The sequence below is a fragment of the Oikopleura dioica genome, chromosome XSR, assembly GCF_907165135.1.
Source record: "Oikopleura dioica chromosome XSR, OKI2018_I68_1.0, whole genome shotgun sequence".
Classification (NCBI taxonomy): Eukaryota; Metazoa; Chordata; class Appendicularia; order Copelata; family Oikopleuridae; genus Oikopleura; species Oikopleura dioica.
This window is the reverse complement of record NC_137294.1, coordinates 10,263,233-10,287,587: the sequence shown is the minus strand read 5'-3', so window position 1 is coordinate 10,287,587 and position 24,355 is coordinate 10,263,233. Positions and strand designations below refer to the sequence as shown.

At 42.0% G+C, this 24,355-nt stretch overlaps 6 protein-coding genes and 2 long non-coding RNA genes across 8 annotated transcripts; 4 read left to right on the top strand and 4 right to left on the bottom strand.

Annotated features, from left to right (window-relative positions):
- Window positions 1-729: 729 nt before the first annotated feature.
- On the bottom strand, window positions 730-4,634 carry LOC145706722 (uncharacterized). The gene is made up of 10 exons (XM_081784156.1): window positions 4,368-4,634; window positions 4,226-4,317; window positions 3,334-3,501; window positions 2,890-2,961; window positions 2,757-2,847; window positions 2,393-2,470; window positions 1,854-2,020; window positions 1,596-1,719; window positions 1,381-1,491; window positions 730-1,299 (listed from the first exon to the last, which is right to left on the bottom strand). Exons 1-10 carry the CDS (start codon window positions 4,428-4,430, stop codon window positions 1,198-1,200), a joined length of 1,068 nt encoding a protein of 355 aa, XP_081640282.1. The 5' UTR covers window positions 4,431-4,634; the 3' UTR covers window positions 730-1,197.
- Window positions 4,635-7,994: 3,360 nt separating this feature from the next.
- LOC145708257 (solute carrier family 12 member 4-like) lies at window positions 7,995-8,557 on the bottom strand. The gene is made up of 2 exons (XM_081785912.1): window positions 8,466-8,557; window positions 7,995-8,248 (listed from the first exon to the last, which is right to left on the bottom strand). Exons 1-2 carry the CDS (start codon window positions 8,469-8,471, stop codon window positions 8,036-8,038), a joined length of 219 nt encoding a protein of 72 aa, XP_081642038.1. The 5' UTR covers window positions 8,472-8,557; the 3' UTR covers window positions 7,995-8,035.
- A 222-nt stretch (window positions 8,558-8,779) lies between these two features.
- On the bottom strand, window positions 8,780-13,742 carry LOC145709267 (solute carrier family 12 member 7-like). The gene is made up of 16 exons (XM_081786945.1): window positions 13,256-13,742; window positions 12,902-13,206; window positions 12,648-12,858; window positions 12,358-12,606; window positions 12,164-12,313; window positions 11,753-12,099; window positions 11,503-11,713; window positions 11,309-11,460; window positions 11,088-11,266; window positions 10,881-11,014; window positions 10,716-10,802; window positions 10,371-10,444; window positions 9,805-9,940; window positions 9,706-9,721; window positions 9,335-9,639; window positions 8,780-8,946 (listed from the first exon to the last, which is right to left on the bottom strand). Exons 1-16 carry the CDS (start codon window positions 13,656-13,658, stop codon window positions 8,780-8,782), a joined length of 3,126 nt encoding a protein of 1,041 aa, XP_081643071.1. The 5' UTR covers window positions 13,659-13,742.
- Window positions 13,743-14,533: 791 nt separating this feature from the next.
- Window positions 14,534-15,057, top strand: LOC145708521 (uncharacterized). The gene is made up of 4 exons (XR_014134838.1): window positions 14,534-14,565; window positions 14,609-14,722; window positions 14,763-14,816; window positions 14,859-15,057. It is a non-coding gene; the product is annotated as an uncharacterized LOC145708521 (long non-coding RNA).
- A 3,099-nt stretch (window positions 15,058-18,156) lies between these two features.
- Window positions 18,157-19,133, top strand: LOC145709266 (uncharacterized). The gene is made up of 3 exons (XM_081786944.1): window positions 18,157-18,305; window positions 18,354-18,730; window positions 18,948-19,133. Exons 1-3 carry the CDS (start codon window positions 18,254-18,256, stop codon window positions 19,131-19,133), a joined length of 615 nt encoding a protein of 204 aa, XP_081643070.1. The 5' UTR covers window positions 18,157-18,253.
- Window positions 19,134-19,145: 12 nt separating this feature from the next.
- LOC145709488 (uncharacterized) lies at window positions 19,146-19,824 on the top strand. Its single transcript, XM_081787178.1, has 3 exons — window positions 19,146-19,337; window positions 19,384-19,595; window positions 19,637-19,824. The coding sequence occupies exons 1-3, from the start codon at window positions 19,193-19,195 to the stop codon at window positions 19,703-19,705; spliced, it is 426 nt and encodes a 141-aa protein (XP_081643304.1). The 5' UTR covers window positions 19,146-19,192; the 3' UTR covers window positions 19,706-19,824.
- A 387-nt stretch (window positions 19,825-20,211) lies between these two features.
- Window positions 20,212-23,301, top strand: LOC145708090 (uncharacterized). Its single transcript, XM_081785711.1, has 5 exons — window positions 20,212-20,376; window positions 20,422-22,231; window positions 22,277-22,468; window positions 23,096-23,222; window positions 23,264-23,301. Exons 2-4 carry the CDS (start codon window positions 21,652-21,654, stop codon window positions 23,107-23,109), a joined length of 786 nt encoding a protein of 261 aa, XP_081641837.1. The 5' UTR covers window positions 20,212-20,376; window positions 20,422-21,651; the 3' UTR covers window positions 23,110-23,222; window positions 23,264-23,301.
- A 336-nt stretch (window positions 23,302-23,637) lies between these two features.
- Window positions 23,638-24,128, bottom strand: LOC145709497 (uncharacterized). The gene is made up of 2 exons (XR_014134898.1): window positions 23,892-24,128; window positions 23,638-23,829 (listed from the first exon to the last, which is right to left on the bottom strand). It is a non-coding gene; the product is annotated as an uncharacterized LOC145709497 (long non-coding RNA).
- Between the last annotated feature and the right edge of the window lie 227 nt (window positions 24,129-24,355).

Here is a 24,355-nt window from a genome sequence, read left to right as displayed (position 1 = left end):
TTCTTTTTCCCAAAAAAATATTAAGAAAAAATGTTATTTTCTAATTTTTCCGCCAAGATGAGAATCCTGTTTGCCATCTAATAAGCCTCCAATTCGAGCTTTGTGACCGCAAAGAAGGTCAAGTAAATGGATCAGATTCAAAGGCAACGATGGAAAAAATCGTTTTGTGGAAAGTTTGAAATCTACCGGAAATGCGCTTAGATAACGGATGTGTGGCCACAAGACTGAGTACGATCGATTAAAGGGTACCTACTAGGCATTGAACGGAGAAACTGATCAACGTGACACAACGTCGGAAATTCACTTTTTTACGAAAACTAAATCCGCTGTTCGATCACTGACAGCATTACTTTTTTTGCGGAAAATTTAGTTAATAAAAATATTAATCAAAATGACCTTTATTTGGCAGGAAGACAAAATTCTTGCGCTTCTCGGAAATACATTGTACTTTGAAATGTGCCCTGTTTTTTTTTGTATGAGTGAAGCTTATCTGAATAACAAAACTCCTCTAAAACGAGTTCTTTATTATGAAATTATTCTATAAAAGTTTTAAATGCTTTGACCGCCCCAAAATACTTGCGGTAAGCTCAACAACAAAAGCTTCTGGTAAGAAAACGTGCTTACTGCAAAAGAATTACTGATTCTTGACTGTAAGAATACACTGCCCTAGATTTCATGAAAAAAAAGACTATTTCTTTGAGTTTTTGGTTAGATAATTGCGGAAGCTCGGACAAACGTCCTGCTCCAGCAAAATTGGAAATGTATTCAACCCATTGTCAATCGGGAATGCAAGTAATGTGTGGACAGACTTTACAAAATGTACAGAAGTGTTGTTGTCGAGTTTTTTTCTTGTCGCGTCAAGCTTGTCGAAAATCCGAAGATTTGTCGTTGATTTTATCGCGAGCCAGTGCTGAGTGCGCGAGAGCTGAGTTTTGCTGTTTGCGTTTGTTGTTGTTTTTGTGTGTTCGGAGTTTCATCTTTCACGTCGGGCGCGAACTAAACCTCTGAAAGGGGAAAAGGGCTGCTGCCGGACGATATGGCAAAATTATCGCCGGTCGGGCCGCCTTGTTAGGGTCATAGAGAGAGAGGTCGTTAGGATAGAAGGCAAATTGTGAGCTTAAGCTTTAGATACAAAATATACAAATCCTCTAGTCCACAGTTGGCGACTGTAAACTAAAATAATGAACGCGGGGCTGATTAGTGCTTCCACGCGTCCGAATCGCCCGTGTTCAGATTGGAGAGGATCGAGAACAGAAACTTCGAGTATTGCATGTTACAGCCGACAGCTTTGGAAATAACCTGAACGCACATGTGAGCTTTGTTTTTGTTTTTTCCTGTTTTGGGTCATTGGAGGGCCATCTTTTCTTTTGGGTCTGTTACCGTATCGCGGCAGCACTGGTGAGTTTCGGAGTCAAAGGTTGTCGTTCCACAGCACTCAGTGTTCTGTCGCCTGAGGGAGACCTGTCCAGAGCAGCAGATAAGCATGGAACTGTTATCGGGGTCTCTTTCAGATATTACGCACTAATGATTGTTTATCGTCTTCCGACGATCGACAGGAGCGGATAAACGATTCTGAATTTGTAGACCCGCGCGCTAGAATAAGGCTGTTCGCCGCAGCAAGAATCCCGCCAGTAGTACTCGGGAAGGCCGAAGATCTGTCGCAAGTGAGACTTGCCACCGCAGCAGAGGGTCTCGTCGTTTGATGAGTCGCAGGGGCCACTTTAAACGTTTTAACTCCAATTAAAAAGGGAGAGTTCGAGCAAGCAACTATTAAAATGCTTTGGGCATTTGTGCAGCATTTATATCGCCGCAGAAGCAGGCTTGTCCTATAATGCCGTCGTTCCACTCGTTACCTTTCAAAGTTCATGATCTCATCAACGGGCTCGCACAACATGTCGTCGTGGATTTGCTCGTCGAGAGTCACGTTGGTGAAGAGCCGACTGTTTTCGTTTTCGAATTGGCCGATCGGCTCGCAATCCAAGTATTCAAGCTGCCAGCTGCGACAGGTAGGGCTCACACGCTAAACAATAGCTTTTGCAGCTAATCACTTACTATGGACCAGAGACTACGGTGCTCTCGAAATTCCGTTATGCAGAACTCGAAATGTTAATTGCTAAAGTTTAGTTCCTCAAAACCATTTCTATTTCGATGCCTCAGCATAAACAAAATCAACGATGATTATTTTCAATCGAAAAAAAATCTACAAAATAAATCTTCTGACGACCCCAATTAAACAAGTGCTAAAAACTACACCAAAAACTCTAAAATTAACCAGTTAATCGTTCCATCATTGAAATTAAAAAGCTTGTTTATATGAAATCTTTTTGCAAATGTAATCAAGCGAGGTCAATTGATAATTATGTTTCAGCGTAATTATTGCCTTAGGATTTACCTTGGTAAGCGCGTTATCGAGCTTCTGGTTCTTGCTCAAGTCGAGGTAGTTGATGTTCATCAAGTGACCAAATGACCCCTGAAAAAGGCGCGTAACGAGCAGTAAACGATCCCTTCATGTCAACGTTTTTTCGAAGTCGACATTTTGGGCGCTAATTTGAGCGCCCAACGGCTACTTCCGTCAGTAATCAGCGCCGTTTGCATGTTTACTCGCGTACTGAGCGTAATGTTCGAAAATTTTTTAAATAAGCAGTCGTGGACGCTCAATTCAGATTCAAGGACTATACTGATGCGCTTTCATGGTCATCCGTTGGCCCTCATTATCGTATTTATGATAATGCTGGTGGTGTTTTTGGCTGACTTACGACTTTGAGCGTTTTGATCATATTCTTGCTGAGACCGAGGTATTTGAGCTTGTCGAGTCCGTAGAATGTGTTTGGCTCGATTCGGTTGAGTCTGAAAAGCGCCGTTAGATTGGGCACAGGGCGATAGCGTTACCGGTTAGAGTCGATGTAGAGGTACTCGAGATTCTTCAAGTTTTGGAAGGTGCCTGGGATGATGTGTCCAATCCTAAAAACCGCACTCAGTAAGGACCTGTCGTTCGCACGTCATGGGTCTTTCCCATTGTTACCGCCACTAGTTTTTTAATTGTCTGCCCTTACACTTAAATCTACATTGAAAGCGAAACGTCGTTTGCCTTCTAATCTAACGCGAAGGGTTACGGCTGATGCATCTTAGCCGCCCAGCTCCGACCTTTGCTTACGGCAACGATTTAACTAAACTCGTTTTCGTACTACTGTCCGCAAATGCTCTCGGACGTGCGCAAGTGGTCCTTCTAAGTCAGTGCTGATTGTAATTTCGTAAAAACGGGCATTACGCAAAAATCCGTTTTAGTAATTGGCGACAATTTTGGAGCAAATTCCTGGCCGTTGTCAACTTTACCTGTTTGAGTTCAAGTTGAGCTCCTTCAAGTGCTCTAGTCCGCAGAAGATCGACTTTGGCAAAAGACCGATCCTGTTTTCGTCGAGCCAGAGCGACTCCATCGCGGTCAAGCCGTCGAAGACGTGGTTCTCGATCGCGCCGACGCGAGCAGACGTCACATCGAGAAACCTGAAGACGTTCGTAATCATTTGGGAAAATGAAGGAGAAAATTAAATTGCGCTCGGGACAAGCACTCTTACGTGGTGTGATTTGAACAATGTTCAGCGAGAGTCGCGCGATTGATCTCGTTGCGCGCCCTCGAAGAAACACTCCCAAAATGTATAAGAAAACAAAGTGATTAGATTTCTCCCCCTCAAGCTACGGCGGGTTGTGTTTTTTACACGTGTATCAAAAAATAAAGCGGTCTCAACATTGTCGAATTGACACCCCAAGGTATAACATGTAATCTAATAGATTATAGCATTTTCTACACACCAAATTTGACCCTTTGTTCTTGGCCTAAAGCTATTTCTGCTTCTTCCTATTTGAATCCAAGCCGTTTTTTCATTAATTAAAATTAATATTAATTAAAAAAACACAGCTAATCAATAAATAAGTACTTGCAGGTGCTCACGATTTATTACCCATAAGAGCAATATTTCTTGTGAACGTCTCATTATTTACTTCTGATAAATGATCTTAATATTTGACAAACTAATCTGTAGTGTTTTTTCGCGAGTCCAAATTAGAGTTAATAACAAGAAGTATTAATAATTTGAGACTTCAAAGGCGCTTAATAACTCATCAAAGGTCCAAAAATAATTAGCAAAACAAGACAAAATAATGTTCGACGAAAGAAAAAACCGCAGGTAAAAATACATTTTGGAAATAAAAAAGGAGCGCGAGCACTTACCTTACGCTTTCTAGGCCATCAAGAGTGCCACTTTGGAGCCTGCCAATCTTATTTCGCCCCAAATGTACTTCAGAAATGTTTTTGCTGTGGAGCTAGAATCGGAGAGCGTTAGTGAAAATGACTCGGCCCTTTTCGTTTTTACCTGATAGAACATTTCAGGCTCAGTCTTGCGGATGCCATAGAATCGAAGATCAAGGCTGTGCATCTCATCCGGAAAATCAAGAGAATCCAAAGTCTTTCTATCAAGTCGCTTGAAAGGACACCTGACAATGGTGGACCCGTACTCAAGGCATTTGCACACCTCGCAAATGTTGATTTTTGAGCTAATTGGTGCGTTGAGTCTGGCTGTCAGGGCATTTCCGAATGCGACTGAGGCAATAACTGAGCTAAGCTGATCATAAGGGTTGCTAAATGATCTCACAAAAAGCTGATTTCTCTAAGAAAAAAACTTTTTTTTCCGTTTTATAAAAATAATCTAGCTTTAATTTTTAATTCTAGGATAGTTCTAGTCGATAAACATCTCTGAGCATCATCTCTAAACCCGTCACAAAAGCATGTTTGTCTTCTTTATGTATTCTCTTCAAAAACGTTCAACTCGAAAATTTGCAGATTTCACAGATCCTTCTTTGCAGCTGATCTGAGTTTGGAGTAAAAAAAAAAAATTGAAACGTTTGCTAGAAAAAAAGGAAAGGCTTAATGAATCTCGAGAGCGAGTTCTCGGACAATAAAGACCTGCAAGCTTGGTCCGGTGCCGCGTAACGCAACGAGAGCGCTGTGGAGAGCGCGCTAGTAGGAGGCGCTAGAACGACCCGCCGCGCTAAGCATGAGATCGCACGATGCGTCCAGCGAAGCTCACGAGCGCCCATGCACGCTTATACTCTGTATTCTGCTAGACAGAACTATTCTTATTTCGGAATACATACAGTGTTTGCTAGAGTCAAAAAGGTAGAAGGAAAACTGTGTATTTTCAAAGCGTCGTGAGCAGTCATTAATTTACATAACTCGCAACAAGTTATACGTATAAATAAATAAATATTTTTCTCGAGTACACTTATTACAAATGAGTTATTTTTTCTTGTTCTCCATTCAAAATGAATGAGAAAATAATTTGGCCTAACAAAGTTTCTTTGTTGAAAATAGCTGGCAGCTTTGACTAACAAGGCCCTATATTTTCAGCTTAAAAGCGACCTAGCGGGTGGTGCTTTTGGAAGCTGCGTTGATCCGTTTAAACGGAACCAGCTTCATGTTTGAAAGAAAATATTCAGATAGCGCAGCTGATCACGTTTGTGCATTTCCGTCTTTTTCGTAAAAAGGCGCGGCTTTTAGGGGGTGAAGAATAAACTCTGCTTTATCGACAGTACAGGCGTGTAAATTACTCTTTGTAGCTGTAAGTAGCCGTCGTTGTGTTTACACAATCGTTTTCTAGTTTATGATTTGCGCCCTTCAAGATGAGGACTTCAATACTGAGCACGTGTCTGCGTTCCCGAATCTCCGAAAAAGAGCTAATCCTATTAAAAATAGCAGTGATTACTCTCGACCCTTTTCAAATCGGAATTTCGGCCAGATCATCAAGAATCTCACAACCACAAAATCATTGGGATAAAAGCCCCCACTTAAAAGTATCTCCGGGCTTTAAAAATACTTCGAAGCCAAAATTTCGAATTCTAAAACAACTCTCAAGCGAGGAAGAGGGGGAAAATGTTACTCAAAATATCTCAAGCTCCAAACAAAGCTTATTTATATCAGCTTGAAGAAATAATTTTCAAACACAGAGCAAATCACGTTTTCCCCAAAATTCAGTGAAGTTTTTCGATCGCCTGTTTAGGAATTCTGAATTCTTTTGAAAGAACTTGATAGCTCTTAGTGCAGGGCTTTGTTAACTCACTGCCCACTTATTTTATATCATCCTGCTTTGATTTTAGCTAGAGTAAAAACTCTAGAATCATTCCCTATATTATATTATATTATATTATATTATATTATATTATATTATATTATATTATATTATATTATATTATATTATATTATATTATATTATATTATATTATATTATATTATATTATATTATATTATATTATATTATATTATATTATATTATATTATATTATATTATATTATATTATATTATATACTGTATGAAAAATCGCACGTTGAAAGACATTTTCGCTCTCAGAGAAATCAACCGCGCGACTCCTTCTTAATATGCTCTAATATGCAGGAAGAATATTTTGGCCAAAATTTGAGAGTCTGCTGGGGCAACAAAAATTACGACAAAAATCGATCTCTGAGTTTTTATCCCCTAAACATCAAAACAGGCAGCATGGATTGATTTTCTGAAATCGTCATTTTTATAAACTGCGGCTTAATTTGGTGAGTGATTTAGATAAGAGATTCTTGGTTCTAATTCTGGCGCAATTCGAATGTTAGAAGTTCACTTTTCTTTTTGAGCGGAAGGCGAATGTTTCAATCGATGTTCAACAACGATAATTTCAAATTTGAACAGTTTTCTCTCTTTGGACAAGATAATAAGTACTGTGGATTTATAGCCAGAACACTTTCAGCTACCTTCAGAAACATATCTAACCGTTTTACAATTAAAACTCGGCTTTTTTCTGGCTCTGCATCCGGAATGGTTAGACCGGACGATGATGGATGAGATGGACTTTAACGTTGCAACTTTCAACTTCCAGAGCCAATTCCGAAAATTCTTCCAATCCAAAACAGCAGTGTCCACTCTTTTTCTTAGCCAGATAAAATAGCAATCGTCATTTTTCTTGCATTCGAAGACAATACTTCTCAAAAAGATGAAACGAGAGGGTACCGTAATTGAAAGTTATTCAACTAAGGAGGGTATCGACGAGAGTCGCTTCCTCTATTTTGGGCGAGCAAGCCGTTCAGTAGGGTATTCGGATGGGAATGCTTAAAGTACTTTCCGAAATCATTTGCGGCAGAGCAGCGACGTCATTCATTGACCGCGAAATCCGCCTGAAGAGAAGATGAGCGCTTCCATCTTCTCTTTCTACCCATTTACTAAACATTTTCAGAACTGCTTTGGAGAGAAAAATTGCTTAACTTGGAGCGCTCTAAATGTTTTAAACAAAGATCATACATCACTTTCGGAGAAGTGTTTACGCCTGAGAAAGCCGCAGCCGAGAAAATATTTAGATTTCCTGTTTAAATCTGGCAAAACAATTTTATATTCACGTTCGCGCAAGACGTTCCACTCAGTTTCATCTCTCCCAGAGTCTGAGTGATGTCACGCGCGAATCATATTCCATCGCTTTCTTCCAGGCTGGGAACAAACGCATTTCTTCGCTTCTGCCAAAGAAAAGGACGGATAAAGCTGCGAACAAGAATCTCGTAGATATTCAGCGGCAATTCAAAATTCGTTTAATTGGACTTGCGTTTAAGTGCTCAGGACAAATTCGAATATTTTTCACCACGTTTTTTCGTTTTAGAGTTCGCACTATTAAATTAGTATATTTAAATTGTACCACACAATCGTCAAGAAAGACCATCAAATGCACACTACAAAGTGTCATTGGCCATTATCCGCTTAACTCATCCCTCGGCTACTTCCGCTCACGTTTCTTGAGTTTCAAAACATCTTTTAACTTAATTTCAATTTACCGATTTCTAAAATTTTCATTAGCGAGATTATCTTCAACGAGCAGTGGTTGAACAATATCTCCCAAAAAAATAGCTCATCATCTTCTTTTGCGAGATTCTTTTTAATATGTTAGGAGAATTTTTATTATATATAATTTTTAGCAATAAATATTAAAGAAAGAAGAAGTGGAAGATTTATATTTAGTTGAAAGCGGTGATGACTTCTTTGCCAGTTGTTCGGACGAGAATGGTTCGGGGAATGTTTCTTGTCAACGATTCAATGAAGCGCATGTAGTTTCGCTCTCGCTCTTCGTTGTGCTCGACTGGGAAGGGAGGCATGTTGATGAAGACGAGGTCGGATTCACCGGAGTACTGATTGATCAGGCGATTCAGTCCAGACGCTTCGTGGATTTTCTTAAAATACAATTTACTATCTTCGGAAGAAAGCACTGGAAAAATAAGTGCGGCGGAGTAAACCATTTGCGGGTGGCTGCGCAGAGAGACCTCATTCCCATACATTTAGTACGAGGTATCTGCCCTTTGAGGCTTGCGCCCGCATAGTTCTACCCACCAGTGAAATTTTGTTTGCTGAATACTAAAAATTTTTTGCCTAAAAAATGATTAAACTTACTCTCATGACCGTGGCTCGTGGCTTCGGTTTGCCTTGATTGCCGGACCATGTACCAGAGGAGGACGAAGTTGGTAGACCATCGAAGGAGGCTTTTTGCTGTTAAAACGCTTAAGATTTGGAGTTATCTTGTATTGGCGCTAGTTTGTTCAACAAAAATACAGAATTTAAAATTGAGACCCGACAACGTTGGTTTTTGATATGTGGTGATTGGATTCAATCACGCCCTGCTTGATAATAAATCGAATCAAATCCCCTAAATTGAGCACACGGAGCTATGTCTCACTATGGAGAGGAATTCACCGTGTGGTTCATTCTCAAGGCGAGTAATTTTCAAGCGATTCCTCTGGAGTCCAGGCGACGGCAACGCTCTTGCGGGCAAGATTCACCACATGATCGAGATCTTTGCTATCGTCAGTTCTTGTTGTGCCTTCGGGAGTAGCGTAAGCATCCGTGTCTTCGCTCTCGACTTCGACGATGTTCACTGAATAGAAAGTTTAGCTGTGAAACGAGCAAAACTGTTCTAAAATCTTATCTGATGGTTTCAGTAGATCAAGGTTAAGTCTCGGCCTCTGAATTTACCATCAGGGCACCGTGAAGCAAATGAAATCAGCTTTTGCGCGATACGATTTTCAATTTTCACGCGATCTCCTACGTCACTGAATTTTCAAAACGAGCGTAACCTAGAGAGCGTGTTGGGGATAATTGTACAGTATCTGTTGCTTGTAGACGACTTTCAGCGTTACTCCAGAATTTTCGGAAGCCTAGTTTTGGTCATAGTTTAGGGACTTAGCGCCGAAGTTATTCACGAACTTGCTGTCATAGAGATCGCGAGGGCGCAATTTTCATACTTCAATTTGACGAGGACTTACCATCTGCGCTAATTCGCATATCGGAAAGGTACTCGACAAGCGCCTTTCGCATAGCTTCGGAATTGTCGGAAGGATCAGCAGTAACGTATACACGCAACTTGGTCTTTTTCCACGTTGGGACACGTCTGATCAGCGAGGCAAGGAGCAGGCTCATTCCTCCGTCTTGTCTGATCCACCAGACGTCGATGTTTCCTTGCATAACGTCCTTCTGCCCTGGGAACTCGTCGATGTTCTTGGAGACAATCAAGGCGCAATCTGTTTGGGCTGCGTGACGGGCAGTGTTGTAGAAAAACGAGTAATCCTTTCTTATAGAACGGTTCCTTTACAACAAAGACTTAACCATACTAAGTTTAGCGTAAGCAAATAATTACAGCAAAAATCCGGAACCTAGGAATCATTTAATTATAGAAAATGCTTGTTCAAAATTTTCGACTAGTAGTTGACTCGAAAAAGTGAAGATCTTCAGTCACTTGAATAAAGTCCTTGAACCGCTTTCCTAGAAATGCTCACAGTAGGGAAGTTCAGCACAATACAGTTGGGCTTCAATCCGCTAAGGCCGGAGCATTGACAGATGAGTGGAACATCTTCGGCGATCTTCGGCGAAACCTTGAAATTTTACGTTTTTAGAAGCGCTGATCAAAGCTAAAAATAGGCCCGCTTCCGAGCAATCATTTCACAAATCCTTCTCTTACAAGAGCTACCCCGATAACGCTACCTTTAGAAAGCTAATCCAAAATGGATTAGTTCAATTTAAAAAGTTCTTTTGCCTACGATCGAGGTTGTAAACGACGAGGTTTTAGAAGTAACAAATATAGTGATAAATTCATAGTTCGCACAAACGCGTTGGTGATGTTTTCTATTAACCCTAACGCGTATTGACGAAAATAGAGGGGCACTAATTTGATTGTCTCCGGCATTATCTCACAAGTGTTAATTGTTATTGATACATATTCCATTGAATTATTCAATCGTCTTTGAAGTGAAATTACTTAGCAAATTAACGACAACAAGAAGTTTGACTCCGAAAACTACTTACGGCAACAGAGCATTCCACAGGAATAATGTTTTTCTCCTTCAATTGCTCTCTGATTTCGCGCTCGATCTTCTCCTGTATTTAGAGATTCAGAATTAAATATTTCGTCGTAATCAATGAGCAACAGCGGTTTGAGAACGAATGCAACAAAGATGTTCCTGACCGCAAGAATTTTGATTCTCGACCCTCCCTCCCAGAATGCTTTGAATAAATCAGCTTCTTTTGTTATACGAAATTCGTGTGGTGAACTTAGAGTAAGAGACTCTCACTTTAGTAAGGGCCTTACAGTACGACCCTTAGTGGATGATTTACGAGATAATTCTTGTTGAAATATTCTGAATCTGTCCTTTTCGTTTGAGTACTCTTCGTATTCTCCCTGGATAAGTGTTTTGATAATCATGAGACCCTTGCCCTCCTTCAAGCTCGCCACGAACTCTAAAATACACTGTTTGAAGGGGAGTTAAATCAGCGATAACCGTGAATCCGGTTATGTCTCAAAAAAATAACACCGACCTAAGAGCTTGGGGTACTTGATGGTAGTGGTGCTATCATCTTCAACGAGTTTGTTGAACACGAGCACTTGTGGCCTCCAGGACTTCGTGTGGCTCGACAGATGCTGGTTCAATTGACGGATGGCACTTATTGCTGTCCATTGGTTGCAGACGACTCTTTTTTCTCACACTTTTTTTATCAAAGCTGAAATGTGTGCAACCGGTTCCTACAGTGGTGTACATGCCGGTGATGGAGTCTCCCCACTCTTTTTGGCCACCGAAAACCGTGACACAAATGTAAATGGCACAGGCTAGGATCAGAATCGACGTGGCGGCGGCCCAGTTGGTAATGAACATCATCGTTAGGCAGCAAAGGCAGCCGAGAAGAGAAACGGTCCAATGATAGTACTAATAATTTTATGTCGAAAATTTCTGTGATTAAGCATTTACCTTGAATGTTGGTCTCCACATAGGCAAATTCATCAAGCTGTTAACAGTCGTAGAGAGGTTGACGAAAAGGTAGCACATAAGGAAGAAAATCGAGAGGATAGGAGTGATAGCTTCAATTTCACCGATCCAAATGCAGGCCAAGCAAATAATGACTAAGAAGGAAGTGAGAACATATCTTCTGTAACTCTACTTACATGTTGGAATGATGGCGATAGTTGGCTCGTTGAGTTCACCGCGTCCTTTAGCAAAAACTTCGAATTTTGGAATAACATCGTCCTTAGCAATCGCCTGAAGAAGACGAGGAGCACCAGTAAGGGATTGAAGACCTGCCCCAATCGAAGACAATAATGATCCGATCAGCATAACCCAAGGGTGTGGCCAGGTAACCGAAGCATTCATAAGAATCTAAACTTTTAGAAGATCGAACATAAAAAAATAAAGAACCTGATTTCCATTCCCGTTGTACAAAGAATCACCAAATTTGTCTCGCATGAGGGCACCATCAGATGTAAGACCGATAAGAAGAGCGCTAGCAAGGTAAGCGATGCCAGTTGTTAAGATAGCTCCAGTAGTTCCAATGGGAATGGATTTTGAACCGTTTGCCAAGTCGCCTGATCTGTTTGATCCTGCCATGATTCCGGTGACTGAAGGGAAGAAGACACCGATGAGGACCATAGTAGTGGTGAATCCGGCACCAGAAGTTGGAGTTGATGTAACGTATGGGAAAGGTGTTTCAGTGTTAGTTTCATCAAGACCCTCACAAGCATTCTTGTTGTCGAAAATATCTGTCTCTAGTTTATATAGTCGCTCATTTTACAAAAGAAAGTATAAATGGCCGACTTTATAGAACTGAGCCTTGAAGAATGTCTCGTCTATCCGGATGTGCTACCCAAGCGTCGTCTTTGCAATTCCACTGATGCTGATGGTTGTTCCTGTATCGATCAGGAAAGTCGATAAATTCATAATTTGTGCAGTGAATGACATTGTTGGTATCATTACGCTGGTCTAAAAAATATTTTTAGTTTATCATTCAATCTAAGTCTAATGACCTGTAAGAAGCTGTGGAATGTTAATTCGACCCTTGTCTTCTCGGTAATGCTCCGGCTGCCAGTTCCAGGTTTCTTCGGAATAAACATCACCAGAAATCTTTCGAGCAAGACCAGGAACACCATGTCTATTCCAAACCGGTGCAGCAAGAAGGGATTCATATCGGCAACCAGCGAAAGGGTCCTGGGGATCAAAAGTTGCCATGTCGAAGTCTTCCTCAGCGGCGGCTTTGCAGAAATTCTTGAAAAGTTCTAAAATTATTATTCGAATGGGTTCACATTGATTTTAGTACCAGTAGGAGTCTTGCATTTCCATTGATTGCCGTGGTAGTGGCACTTGGCTTGGTAAAAATGAGTGTCGGCGCTACCAAGAACGGTTGAGAGGACGGTCGGAGAGCAGATCTCGTTTGTGTTCGTACAGTCAGTTGCTGTGTCATAGAAGTTGGCTTCATTGAAATTTGGCATGTCTTCGAGGAACTTGTAGCACAAACCATCTCGTGGTCGCTTGAAATAGTTAAGTAATAAAAAGAGGGAAATAGCAAATAACCTTAGCAACAGTATCTCCAACCATGCACATGACAGTGTCAGCATTGGGACCGGCAGCCGAGGCAAAGAATCCGACGAAAAGAGCGAGAATTGAAACGATAACGCAGATCAAGAATGGCATGGCCGACTTGTTTACATATTTCATACCGGCCAAAACGATGAGACACATGATGATAAGGAGAATCGTTCCCCAAATTCGGAAATTATCGTACATGCCGGAGATGCCAAAAGCGCCAATGAAGGAGCCGCCTTCGATGTCGAATATTCTGAGAACGCCCATGTAAAGTGTCACAATTTCGATCGAGCCTGAATAATTATAATAAAAATAGATTGGATCATTTGTGATTCTTCTTACCAATGATGTACATAGCAGCTGCAATGGTGGTTCCAAAGTAGAACATCATTCCAACCGCCGCGCCCCATCCAGGTCCGAGTGATCGCGAAATCATGTAGTAACTTCCACCAGCAGGTACTCGTCCGTTTGTTGCAATCGCACTCATTGAGATAGCAGTGAGCATAGTTGTCAAGCAGCAGAAGAAAATCAAGCCAAGGCCTTCCCAGATACCAGCGAGACCGACGATCCAGGGCATACGGATGAAGAGAATAACGCCAAAGATATTTTGAACACAAGGAAGATAGACTCCCATCAAGGTGCCAAGCTTGCAGGGCTCGTCTTTCTTTGCCTTTGCATCATCTGCGTTTTTCTCAGCTTCGCCAGTACTAAGCGAGAAGCTGGTGTAGCTAGCAATCTGCTGCATAAAGCCAAGCTTTTGGTCATTTCCAAATAAACTTTTTTCTGCTTGGTCGACAGAGATGACAGTCGCTGCCTCTTGATCAGTAAGATCTTTACATCGGGGTCAAAATCAGATAAATGTATTGGTTTATCAAAATTTACACCTGTCTCAGTACGAAATACCAGTTGACTCAGAAAATGTACTCCTTATATAAAACTCAATTTCAACCCCTTTCGCGTTCGGCATCCTTCTGAACTGGTTCAACTTGGATCCGAGATCTCCCCTTCAAAACATATCTAGAGATTTTTTCCAGAAATTCTTAGAACAATAACAAATTACGAAGCATAGTTCCGAAGTCAAACTGCTTATGAGAGCTCGTCTCAAAGCCATTCCTCCCGTCGATATCAACGGGTGTAGGGCGGCTTCGTTCGCAATTTGCGAACGCCGTTCGTAATCTTGCGAACGCCGTTCGCAACGAAAAAAAATCTTGCCGTAAGTGTGCGCTTCGCGCATTTTCTTGGAGAGAACTCATTGGCTTGGCAGGAGCAGTCTTTTTCTACCGCTGGGACACATTTTGAAAAAAGTTGTGAACGATTTTCGGCCAAAAATTTTTCGATTTTGCGAACGCCGTTCGTAATTTGCGAACGCCGTTCGCAAAATGGCCTTTGCGAACGAAGCCGCCCGCCACCCATATCAACCCTTATCGCAATGCGCAGAATCTCAAACGAAGATTTGCCGACGTCGGTCCGACAGATCAAGGCTGGGATGATTTGAACTTCGATAACGACTGGTATCGAAAGGGGGAGCTGTTTCGCAGCACGTAACGTGATTGGTCGAAAAAAGGGGAATTTTCCCTTTTGAGCTTTCCCTTTTTCGTATATAAACCCAGGCATTGGCTGTTTTTGCTCACTCTTAGAGCCAACAGCAAAAGGTTTCGCCAGATTACCCCGTTTTTTTTGCTAAATAGGATTCAGGTTTCGATCTACCCGAGCTACTCAAGACAATGCCAAACGAATACCGAGGAACCAACTCCCAGGGCAACCAGTACACGGTCACTGACCGAGGCTACTACTACAACAACAGCAACGGTAAGAACAATATTCGATGTAGTCTTTAAATTTCTTTAAGGAAGCCACTACGCCAATGAAGGCAACCATGAGCACTACGTCTCGGATAATCGAAGTAAGTAAAGTGAATAAATTCTCAGCTTTAAAAGACTTCTAGCCTGGCACTACAACTCCAACACCGACTCCTACTCCAGCGGACGTCACTACGCCAACACCAACCGACGCTAGACAACATCTGCGCGTCACCCCTGCTTGTTCGTATATTTTCCCTTCATTTTTCTATCTGACTCCTATTTCGGCCTGTAACTGCTAAATTCTCTTTCAAATTTGAATAAAACAAGCTTGAAATCGTAAAATATGTCTCATTCTTAGCAAAATCGGAAGAAGCAGGCACATTTTCAGTTATTGAAAACAGTGACAACCCCATTCCGAATTCTAAAGATCATTGTACTCGCAAAACCGGATACGAAGATCCAATTATACCAAACAGCTTCTTTGCGCCACAACAAAAGAGATCAAATATGCTTTTAATTTCATTTTTGCTACTTTTGGAAGGGATAGAATCCCGTCCGGACGAAATTAATGGCGAGCTAGTTGGCTATAATTACGTTTTCGGCCTAGAGCTTTATCACTATGACGAGCTATTGGAAGGAATAACGTTCGGAGAGTGCGTCGAACGATGTGACAGAAGAGATTTATGCAGAAGTCTTTCATACTTGAAAAATGATGTCGGTGTGTGTAAGATCTTTCCTCATGCTACGGTTGAAAAGCAGGGTTGTATCGTATAAAAGAGAGCATTTTCAACCATAGATAGATCGCTTCGACGAGCTGGAAAGACATAGAAGAGTGTCGCTTGATTCGCAATGGATTCATTACAGCAAACTCAATTCAAGGGACGTAGACCTGGCAAAAATGATAGCTGCACTAATTTCTCCCGGGAAATGTTCAAACGAGCATATTAAAGAGTCTTTTAGACACATTTTTTGAGCAGATAAAGATTAACCCCGTCTATTATTATTGATCACTTGCGGGAGATTCGCTCCATTCCAAGTGCTGAATTTGTCAGCTCATATTGTTCCATTCTGGCGTACTTGGATGTTCTGAGCGAAATAAATATTACGGGACTCCCAATATTCGTTTGGGATCACGTATTTGATTTGGTGGATTTTATCCTCGAGATGGAGCTTTTATGGAAAACTTTGAAACGTCAATCTGAAGGTTTCAATTTTGATTTACGCCCCATTATCTTAATTTTTAACTTCAGCATCGACCATTGTCGATCTCATGGAAAATGTGGAGAGCTTCTCTATCTCATTTGCACTTGCTGCTCGTGGAACGGTCGGGATACATAGAAGAATGTATAGAATCGAAATTCTATCGGAAAATGATGCTGCGAATTCGGGTGATAATTTTGTCGCGTCCGTTTCAACTCCCAGTGGCGGTTCTTTTGAGGAAGAGTTTGACAAAAATAGAAATGATGCGAGATCTTTTGCTTTAAGAACTCTAATAAGAGGGTAGTGGCGATTACCCCGCATTCTGACTTGAAGATCTTTTATCCAAAGTACAGGGAAAAAGGATCAATCCTTCAATTCATGACAAATATAACATCAGTGGCTGTCCACCCGAATACAGTTGCTCAAAATTCGTTGAATATAACTTTTACATACCACCTTCCTGAGGAATATCACAAAGAAGACCAAAGAAATCTGACGACACTTAGATTTTGGGACAATAGAACTCGAACCTGGTCGGAAGTAAGTGATCTTGTTTGATCCATGAGAGTTTATTATAGGATGGATGCGAGACGTTTGTTACTGAAGACTTTCATCTAAATGCATACTGTAATCATCTGACTTCATTCGCGATATTATTTCAAATAAGGTTTGTTGCTTGCGTTTTAATTATCAAAAAACATAATTCAGCGAAACAGATATCCCTCCACCTGTTGAGATCTCGTTATCAGCGATTACTAAAGCAGGACTTTATCTGTCAATTTTCAGTCTTCTGGCTCTGTTGCTGGTCTACCGCCTTTTAGGACACTTAGATCTTCAGACAAGAATTCATCAACAACTGGCAATTTCTATGTTCCTGAATTGTTTCATATTTCTTTTACTCGAGGTAGGTCACAAAACTGATCAGTAGAGCGAGTAAAATATTCGAGAAAGCGTCGTTGAAACGATGGACATGCGTTCTGGAGATGATACTTCTTTACTACGCCTCACTCACTTCAATCTGCTGGATGATGGTTGGAACATTCTACATTTATGCGAGCGTGACCGAAAATTTTCACTTTTCAAATATGCGTGTGTTTGCACTTATCGGCTGGGGACTACCACTAATCCTACTTCTTGCTAATTCAAGCGTGTTTGTCAAACGTTATGAACTTGATCCAGAGCTCTGCTGGCTTAGGACTGTTAAAACTGACCGTACACTTCTCAAAGATTACTCATTTTTAACAGATAAAGTCCTGAAGATCATTCGATTTGGGCGTTCGCGATTCCGGCAATTATTATTCTAATATCAAACCTAGTTTTTATGGTTCTTATTGTCGCAAAAATTATGTCGGACGAGTTTGGAATGCGGTCGAAGATATTTTTAATGCTCCGGAGTGTTTTGTTCTTGTATCCTGTCACGGGATCAAGTTGGCTCTTTGGACTCTTGTCATTTTGGCATTTTCAGCCCTTCGTCTTTCAGTACTTGTTCGCCTTTACAAACGCTTTTCAGGGGCTCTTTCTCGCGATATTTCACTGTTTCACCCAAACAAGTATCAAAGAAAAACTGCTATCCGTCGAAACAAGGTATTCAACCAAAACTGTAAGTTATAAAATCTTATTCAGAGTAAATATCTTTCGATGTCTGACTTTCAAACTGCAGCCCTGTCTAAAAATCAAGGAGAAAGCTGTCAAGTCAAAATTCAAAAATCCAACAAAGGAGCATCCGAAAGAATTAGAAATCCGACAGAATTCGCCTCTCCATGGCGTCGTTCAGCAACGATCTAAGATTAATCATGTTCGTCCTTTATCAAATAATGAGCTGGTCTCGTTGGATGACAATAAATAAAGTTACGATTTATAAATAAAAGATTTTGATTATCTGTTTCTTGAAGGCGATTTTGTAATTCTAAATTTCTCCAAAGCAGGTTACGAATTTCGCAATACTTGCGCAAGGTGTTCTAGTGTAGGCAGATTCAGAAGTGCGCTTGTTGGCGCGCATTCAGTATCAGAGTTGGCCCCATGCCAACCAATGGATGATCCGAGTTCGGTGCGCTCTGAATCGAGTCTGCTTCTCATCGTTCGCCCCGGACCCTCGCGCTGCCCTGAATTGCCTGTTTTAATATTTTTCGAGCAAGGACTGAGTTGCTTCAAGTCGAGAGATATAGTTTGCGAACCTTTAGACTCTTTCAGTCCGTGACCTCAACACTTACACTTGATAATCGCCATTACAGCGTTAGTTGTAACTAGGAAGTGTACTTTCGACTTAGAAGAATTCCCTGAGTAGACTAAATTACTGCTACGGCTTGTATTTACAGCACCATCTTCTTTTCATACTCAGATGAACAATTCGTTCATCAGGGGGACTCAGAGAGCAGCGGCCCACTCGTCAAGTAAGTTTTCACCAAGAGATAATTTTTGAAGTTTTCGCTCACTCTTAGATGCACTGGTACAGTTTGAACGTTTGGGAGCGGCTGGGGGCCCAGCAGCCAGACACACGCCCGGACAGCACTTTATCCACCGCAAGTGGGGCTACAGAGGCGTCGTTCTCAAAAGTATGCCCGCCGAGAGGAATGGATTCGAGCTAGAGCCTTTCTGTCAAGGTTCACACAAAGTCACTTCTCAAATCTCGTTCTATAAGCATAAATTGTTGAACCTTGACTTTTGGAAAACGATCGACTTAGCAAATCCCAAGACAAGGCACAAGAGTAAGGATAAGCTTCCTGACGTAACGAAGAACTGTCACGTGAATCTCGTGCTAGTCGATGAGCTCGACGCCACGGGCAAGTATCCCTCTCTCGCTCTGGCAAATCTGAAGGTATTCAATAATGGAAACCTAGAGCCAGCATCGGTAAGCCACCAGGTGCAGTGATTTCGCATTTGGTGCCATCTACTGACTTACTTGATGCTCATCCTCTGTATTAATATTTTTTTCAAATAAATCAAGAGTGACTTCTAAAGTGGCGGTGATTCTAGCGCGGTGATTCCTAGAATAGCACTGAAAGCAACGCTCTCATATTTAGTCGGTACTTCAGCACAAACATCTCTCCGGTGGCATCAGCTGCTTCGATCTCGTCGAGAGCGAAGACATCGTCCCTTACCGCCGCCCGCCAAAGACCATTTCCAACTCGTCGCTAGAAAACTTCTTCAACACGTACAATGTAGACGCTGGATTGAGCATGAGTAAGCGGTTGTTTTCCACTGCTGACTTACTGAAATGATTTCAGTTCAGAAGAACGAATCTGCTCAGGTGGTTCTCGGCTCCACCGGTGGAATAGACATGATCGAACACGCTCTCAACGAAAACGTTCGTGTCATCACCAACACTGCAGAACTGCCCGCTTTGAATATCTCGGCGAAAGTGACTCTGACGGCGATGTGTCTCAAGAAAAACCCGACCGGAACAACAAACTGGATTATAACAGGTTTGAGTTGGTTCTTCAAATCTCTGCTTCCTATCTTCCTCTTTAGTGGACTTGGAAGACACGGACTCGACGATAGAGGGGGCGCTCATCGAGCTGACTGTAATTGAAGAAAGTGAAAATACGATAAGATATCGAGCGGAGCCGCATGAACAGGGAGTGGACTCGATTCACTACGCGCGAACGATCAAGCTCCGACACCAATCGCAAGTCGCTTTTGTCAGCGCAAAGGTCACCTACCGCAGGAGCGACTTCAGCCAGGCATGTCGGCAGCACTAACTCTCCTTTATTAATTACTTTAGGAAATTCGAATGAAGTCTGCAACTGCCGTCCTTGTCGGGCGGCGAAATCTTACTCAAGAAAGCGTGTGATTGGCTGCTGTAAGTAATCTTTACTGTTTGACTGTACTGTACTATTTCCGAGAGATTGGAAACCAATTGTCTGTTTCAAGAAGTTCAACGCCTAATCTGATTTTATAATAAACATTCGTTCAAAAAATTTTTCTATTCTTAAAGATTTTTCATTGAAACTTTGATCAATGGCATATAATGCTTATTACAAAGGATTATTTATGATTCATGATGTCTAATTCATGTGACAATTCAAGTTCAAATGGGGAAGGCAAGGGAGGCGCCTACGCGGGTCTGTGATTGGCCGGGTGGTACCCCGCTCGAAAATTTCCCCTTTATCCATCTCTTGTTTTCTTCATTCAGAATTGGCAAACAGCCAAAGCGCCGCGTCTCCCGCGCTTTTTAATTATCAGAAAATATTCAGAGAACTCATAAAGACAGAGAAGCTTATGGATAATTGCTAGTTTTTGTTAAAAGAAATTATTTAATCCATTCTAATTTCCCTACTCCGATTTACTTGAGTATTTTAGATATGAATCCGGACCCATCGAAATCGTGGTCGGTCTTCTTTCGTCCTGTTAAGAAAAATCAATGCTTCGACGTCGACATCGGATCGATTCTGGAAGACTTCAAGCGCGACTATGAAGAGAAAGCGAAGGTTAATTTCACTGAAGCCGCGCTTGTCATTCAAGGTATCGCAAGCATCTGTGTATTTGTTACTTATCGAGTAATTCTAGGCGCTGTGCACACAGTTGGGTTGAAGATCGACGCAATTCATCAAGAGGCGTTGGATTTGGTTGAGTTCTTGGCCAGTGGCGGCGCCGAGAACGGCGAGGAGAACGAAGGAGCAGGCGGCGAAGCTGTGGCAAGGCGAAGGCGGCGCTTCAACGAGGCAGACGCGGAATCCGAGTTCATCAAAAAGTTCTTGGAGGATGACGATTATATGGGCGAAGACTTGCTTGAGAACGACGAGTCAATCACGCTCAAGGACTAGGTCTAGGATTGGGGGTGACCGATGGTGATCCGAAAAAAGTTGCTCGGGATGAATCACCAAAAGGTGGTGATCGGGTTTCTCGGATCACCAGAGCTTGGTGATCGAGACTCGATCCTGGTGATCCGCTGGTGATTGTTAGCAGAAAATTTTTGCAGATTTGCTAGTTTTAACGCAAAAGGTCATATTATTATATATTGGGCAAAATAAGCCTATCAATTAAGCTGATCGAAGAAATAACAGGCACTGATTTTCACATCTGGCCTCGATCACCAAGCTCTGGTGATCGGAGAACCCGATCACCATTTTTTGGTGATCCATCCTGAGCAAATTATTTTGGATCACCAACGGTCACCCCAAATCCTAGACCTAGCTCAAGGACGACGAGTTCGATCACGAGGACAATCTCAAAGAAGAGGACTACCTCCCTGAGCGCGATCACTTCTTCGGCGACCTTGTAGGCTCAGCGAGGGGCAAGGAGATAACCGACATCGACACTGGCGCTTACATCTGCCAGCGAAACGATGTCTGGATCTACCGAGCGCCGTTTACCGACAATGGCTACGTCTATCCGCAAAGCAGAGATCAGCAAAAGCGATTCGGAGAACGTCATCAAGAGCCAGGAGCGCACGAGTACAACGCATTCTTGGACGAGAGTCTCAGAGATCAGCGACAGGGAGCTAACGATGGAGATGCGAATTTCGATCAACAAAGCTTCCAGAACTTTGAGCCTGATTTCGATGCCGGTGGAGATTTTGAGCCGCAAGAAATTGTCAGCAAACAGGGATCAGAGGCAGAGGAGGCGAAGGTTGTCGAAAGCCGACCCCCTGAAAATTTAACCATTGCTCCTGAAGCGACTTTGAATTCTTCTCTTGCTCCAGAGAGAAGTACCGCCCGTCTTTCAAACGATCAAAGGAAATATAAATGGAATTGGTTCGAGGAGAAGCCCGATTTTGCGAAAAGATACGCCGAATTCATGGGATCGAAGGTTTCGCACAGAATGTACGGCTACGATGAAGAGATGAAGCTTTCCTTCAACACAGAGCGATGGAAGTTCGACAATCAGATCGACAAGCGCCCGTTGAAAAAGTACGAGTTCAACTGGCCAATGATGAAGCCAGAAAAGTACGTAAAAGTGATCGACAGCTGGAAAATGAAGTTGGAAGCGAAGAAGGTTGAAACTCTTCGACAGCAAAGCGACGCCAAAATCGCCAAGCAGAAGAAAGAGTTCAACAAGACAATGCGAGAGTACTGCGTGATAAAGCCGCTGCCCAAGGGAAGAAAGACAAAGAACGAGAGACGAACGACGGAACATGTGCAGCAGCTGATTACCAACAACTTTGCTGCCGGAACAGACGTTGCCGAGATCGAAGCCGAAGTGGAGCAGTTTGCGCCACAAGAAATCGTCCACGAATCAACTGGCATTCAGCCTCCAGAGCAGTTTGAAGAAGCACCGCCTTGCTTTCCAGAGCCAGTTGATGACAGAGACTCTGATGAGACTCAGCTGGAGCAGCCTCACTTACAAACCACTGCGGCAAACGGCGATGTCTATATTGGTTAGTCAGTTTTAAAGTTAGCAAGTTTGAAATTGTGAAATTAAGGCGACCTGAATATGACTCGTCTAAAAGAAGTGGCCCTTGGAGGAGGCGGAGTCTTGAGAGGCCACCTGCCTGACACGGAGATCGAGGCAAATGTTCTCCAGTGGAAGCGAGCCATCGCCCCGAAGTTAGAGGAAGAAGCGAAACTGCCCGACTTCAACATTCGCACCCTTATCGCCGACATGGACTCAATGCCTAGGGTCGGACTTCCTTCCTTAATTTTTTGCTTACTAAGGGTCCTTTCCTTAGTAAGGTAAGGATTTTTTCCTTACCCTTTTTCGGATTTCTGCGGAAAAAAATCCTTACCATAGTTCCTTTCTTAGTTTTCAGAGATCCTTAGTAAGGATCTTCAATCCTTAGCGATTTTTCCTTAATTCCTTTCCTTACTAAGGATTTTAAAAAGGATTTTTTCGACGGCCTACGCATTTGGAGAACGCTTTTTGTCAAAAAACCTTTTCAAAAGCCTTAGTAAGGAAAGGAATTAAGGAAAAGTTGTGAAGGAATTTAGTAAAAATGTCTCTTGACAACTTACTGACAGCAAAAAAATACCTAATTGTTCGAAATAAAGGGTCGTTGACATAAATAATCGCTATTTTTGTCAATAAGAGCATTTTTGCAAATCGTACTTAATCAAATCCTTACTAAGGTTACTAAGGCCTTAGTAAGGAAGGCCCTTAGTCCTTCCTTAGGCCTTTCTCGATTTTCATCAATTTCAAAACCCTTACCCTTAGTAACTAAGGAAACCTTAGTAAGGGGTCCGACCCTAGCTCAATGCTAAGCACTTCTTGTGGTGAGTCAATATTTCAACGAGTTTACGTTCACTTCAAAATTTTTAAGTGGAAAGCAGCGATGTCGTCACTTGCAAGGACCTCTACCGTGGAGTTCCGCACTGGGAACGAAGTCGAAAATTCGCGGCCATGCTGCAAATGGCCAATGAAGGCAAGCTCGAGTAAGATTCAGCTTTTGAATGCACCCAGTAACAGTGTTTAGGATCATTCCTCCGCCGGAAGACTCGGATCCGATTGACAACTTCTCAGTTCGACCAATAACTGAGAACCGAATCCACTGCGCTGGAGACGATGTCGACCCCTACGCTGTCTCTCAAAAGGTAAAACCCAAAATCTGAACATTTTCTTACGATTTGTAGCGATTCCGCGCGCTTTCCAGCCCAAAGTCTTCCGATTCCCCGGCCCCGAAAAGGAAGAGCCTTCACAAACGAAAATAGTTCACTTTTTTATTCCTTCACTTTTCACATTCCCTGTTATTCAGTTCATTGCCACTTCACCAATAAAAGACAAAATTTTATCAAAAAACATTCATTGGGGAAACTCACTGGCTTCAGTGTGTTTGATCTGTTTCTAATACCGCTGGAGATTTATTTTAAAAGGTCAGCAAAGTCAGGGTTGTGCAAATAGGAAGTCACAGTAATGAAGTTTTATTTTTTTAAGTGGAGATAGTTCGACGTCTGATCGTTTCGACGCGAAATGATTCTGCCGACGAAGTTCTCTTCAGCTCGGTCTTTTCCGTTGTCAGATCGAATAGAGTGGTCATGATTGCTAAAATGACTGTAAGGGTTGTGTTTTATCAGGAAAAAAGGTAAATCGAATGACTAGCTCACCTTTTTTCGCTTGTCCCTTGAAGTAGCTAGCAGCACTGCAGACGGAAACGACGATTCCGAAAGTATACAACACAAGCAAGGTTTTGATTGTGTTGAAAAGAAGCTGGGTCGTCTTATTTGGCTCTTTAGTGGAGAGGTCGTAGAAAACTTTCAACATTTTGAGAATCTAATTCTTTCAAAAATGAATATTGTCGTTGAGTGTAGTTTTGAGTTAGTGAAGATCCCTCTCATCAGTGCTGGTTTTATAATGAGCACGGATAGTTGAAAATATTTGAGAGTAAATAGGTAAAACACTGCGCTGGCGCGTGGACTCTGCGTGTGCATCGTTTCTGACCTTGTTTGTAGAACAGCGATTTTGCACTATGAGCAGCAATTTCGTCAGAACTTCTGGCTCTGTCTGCGAAAAACTAGGGTGTGCTCTTATTTATTATCCAAATTTATTTCAGTAAAGATAGTGAACAGCT

Bases quoted from the DNA above. Each gene is read 5' to 3' on its own strand.
- LOC145706722 (XM_081784156.1), bottom strand. From the start codon at position 4,430: ATGCACAGCCTTGATCTTCGATTCTATGGCATCCGCAAGACTGAGCCT. The intron at 2,021-2,392 runs GTAAATCCTAAG...GCTATTGTTTAG, and splicing joins TCGATAACGCGCTTACCAAG to CGTGTGAGCCCTACCTGTCG. The intron at 1,720-1,853 runs GTAACGAGTGGA...AAACGTTTAAAG, and splicing joins GAGATCATGAACTTTGAAAG to TGGCCCCTGCGACTCATCAA.
- LOC145709267 (XM_081786945.1), bottom strand. From the start codon at position 13,658: ATGCAGCAGATTGCTAGCTACACCAGCTTCTCGCTTAGTACTGGCGAA. The intron at 12,100-12,163 runs GCTCAGTTCTAT...TATATAAACTAG, and splicing joins TAGACGAGACATTCTTCAAG to AGACAGATATTTTCGACAAC. The intron at 11,015-11,087 runs AGGAACCGGTTG...CAACCAATGGAC, and splicing joins ACCGGCATGTACACCACTGT to AGCAATAAGTGCCATCCGTC.
- LOC145709266 (XM_081786944.1), top strand. From the start codon at position 18,254: ATGAACAATTCGTTCATCAGGGGGACTCAGAGAGCAGCGGCCCACTCG. The intron at 18,306-18,353 runs GTAAGTTTTCAC...GCTCACTCTTAG, and splicing joins AGCAGCGGCCCACTCGTCAA to ATGCACTGGTACAGTTTGAA. The intron at 18,731-18,947 runs GTATTCAATAAT...TCGGTACTTCAG, and splicing joins TCGCTCTGGCAAATCTGAAG to CACAAACATCTCTCCGGTGG.
- LOC145709488 (XM_081787178.1), top strand. From the start codon at position 19,193: ATGATCGAACACGCTCTCAACGAAAACGTTCGTGTCATCACCAACACT. The intron at 19,338-19,383 runs GTTTGAGTTGGT...CTTCCTCTTTAG, and splicing joins AACAAACTGGATTATAACAG to TGGACTTGGAAGACACGGAC. The intron at 19,596-19,636 runs GCATGTCGGCAG...TAATTACTTTAG, and splicing joins GCAGGAGCGACTTCAGCCAG to GAAATTCGAATGAAGTCTGC.
- LOC145708090 (XM_081785711.1), top strand. From the start codon at position 21,652: ATGGGATCGAAGGTTTCGCACAGAATGTACGGCTACGATGAAGAGATG. The intron at 22,232-22,276 runs GTTAGTCAGTTT...TGTGAAATTAAG, and splicing joins AAACGGCGATGTCTATATTG to GCGACCTGAATATGACTCGT.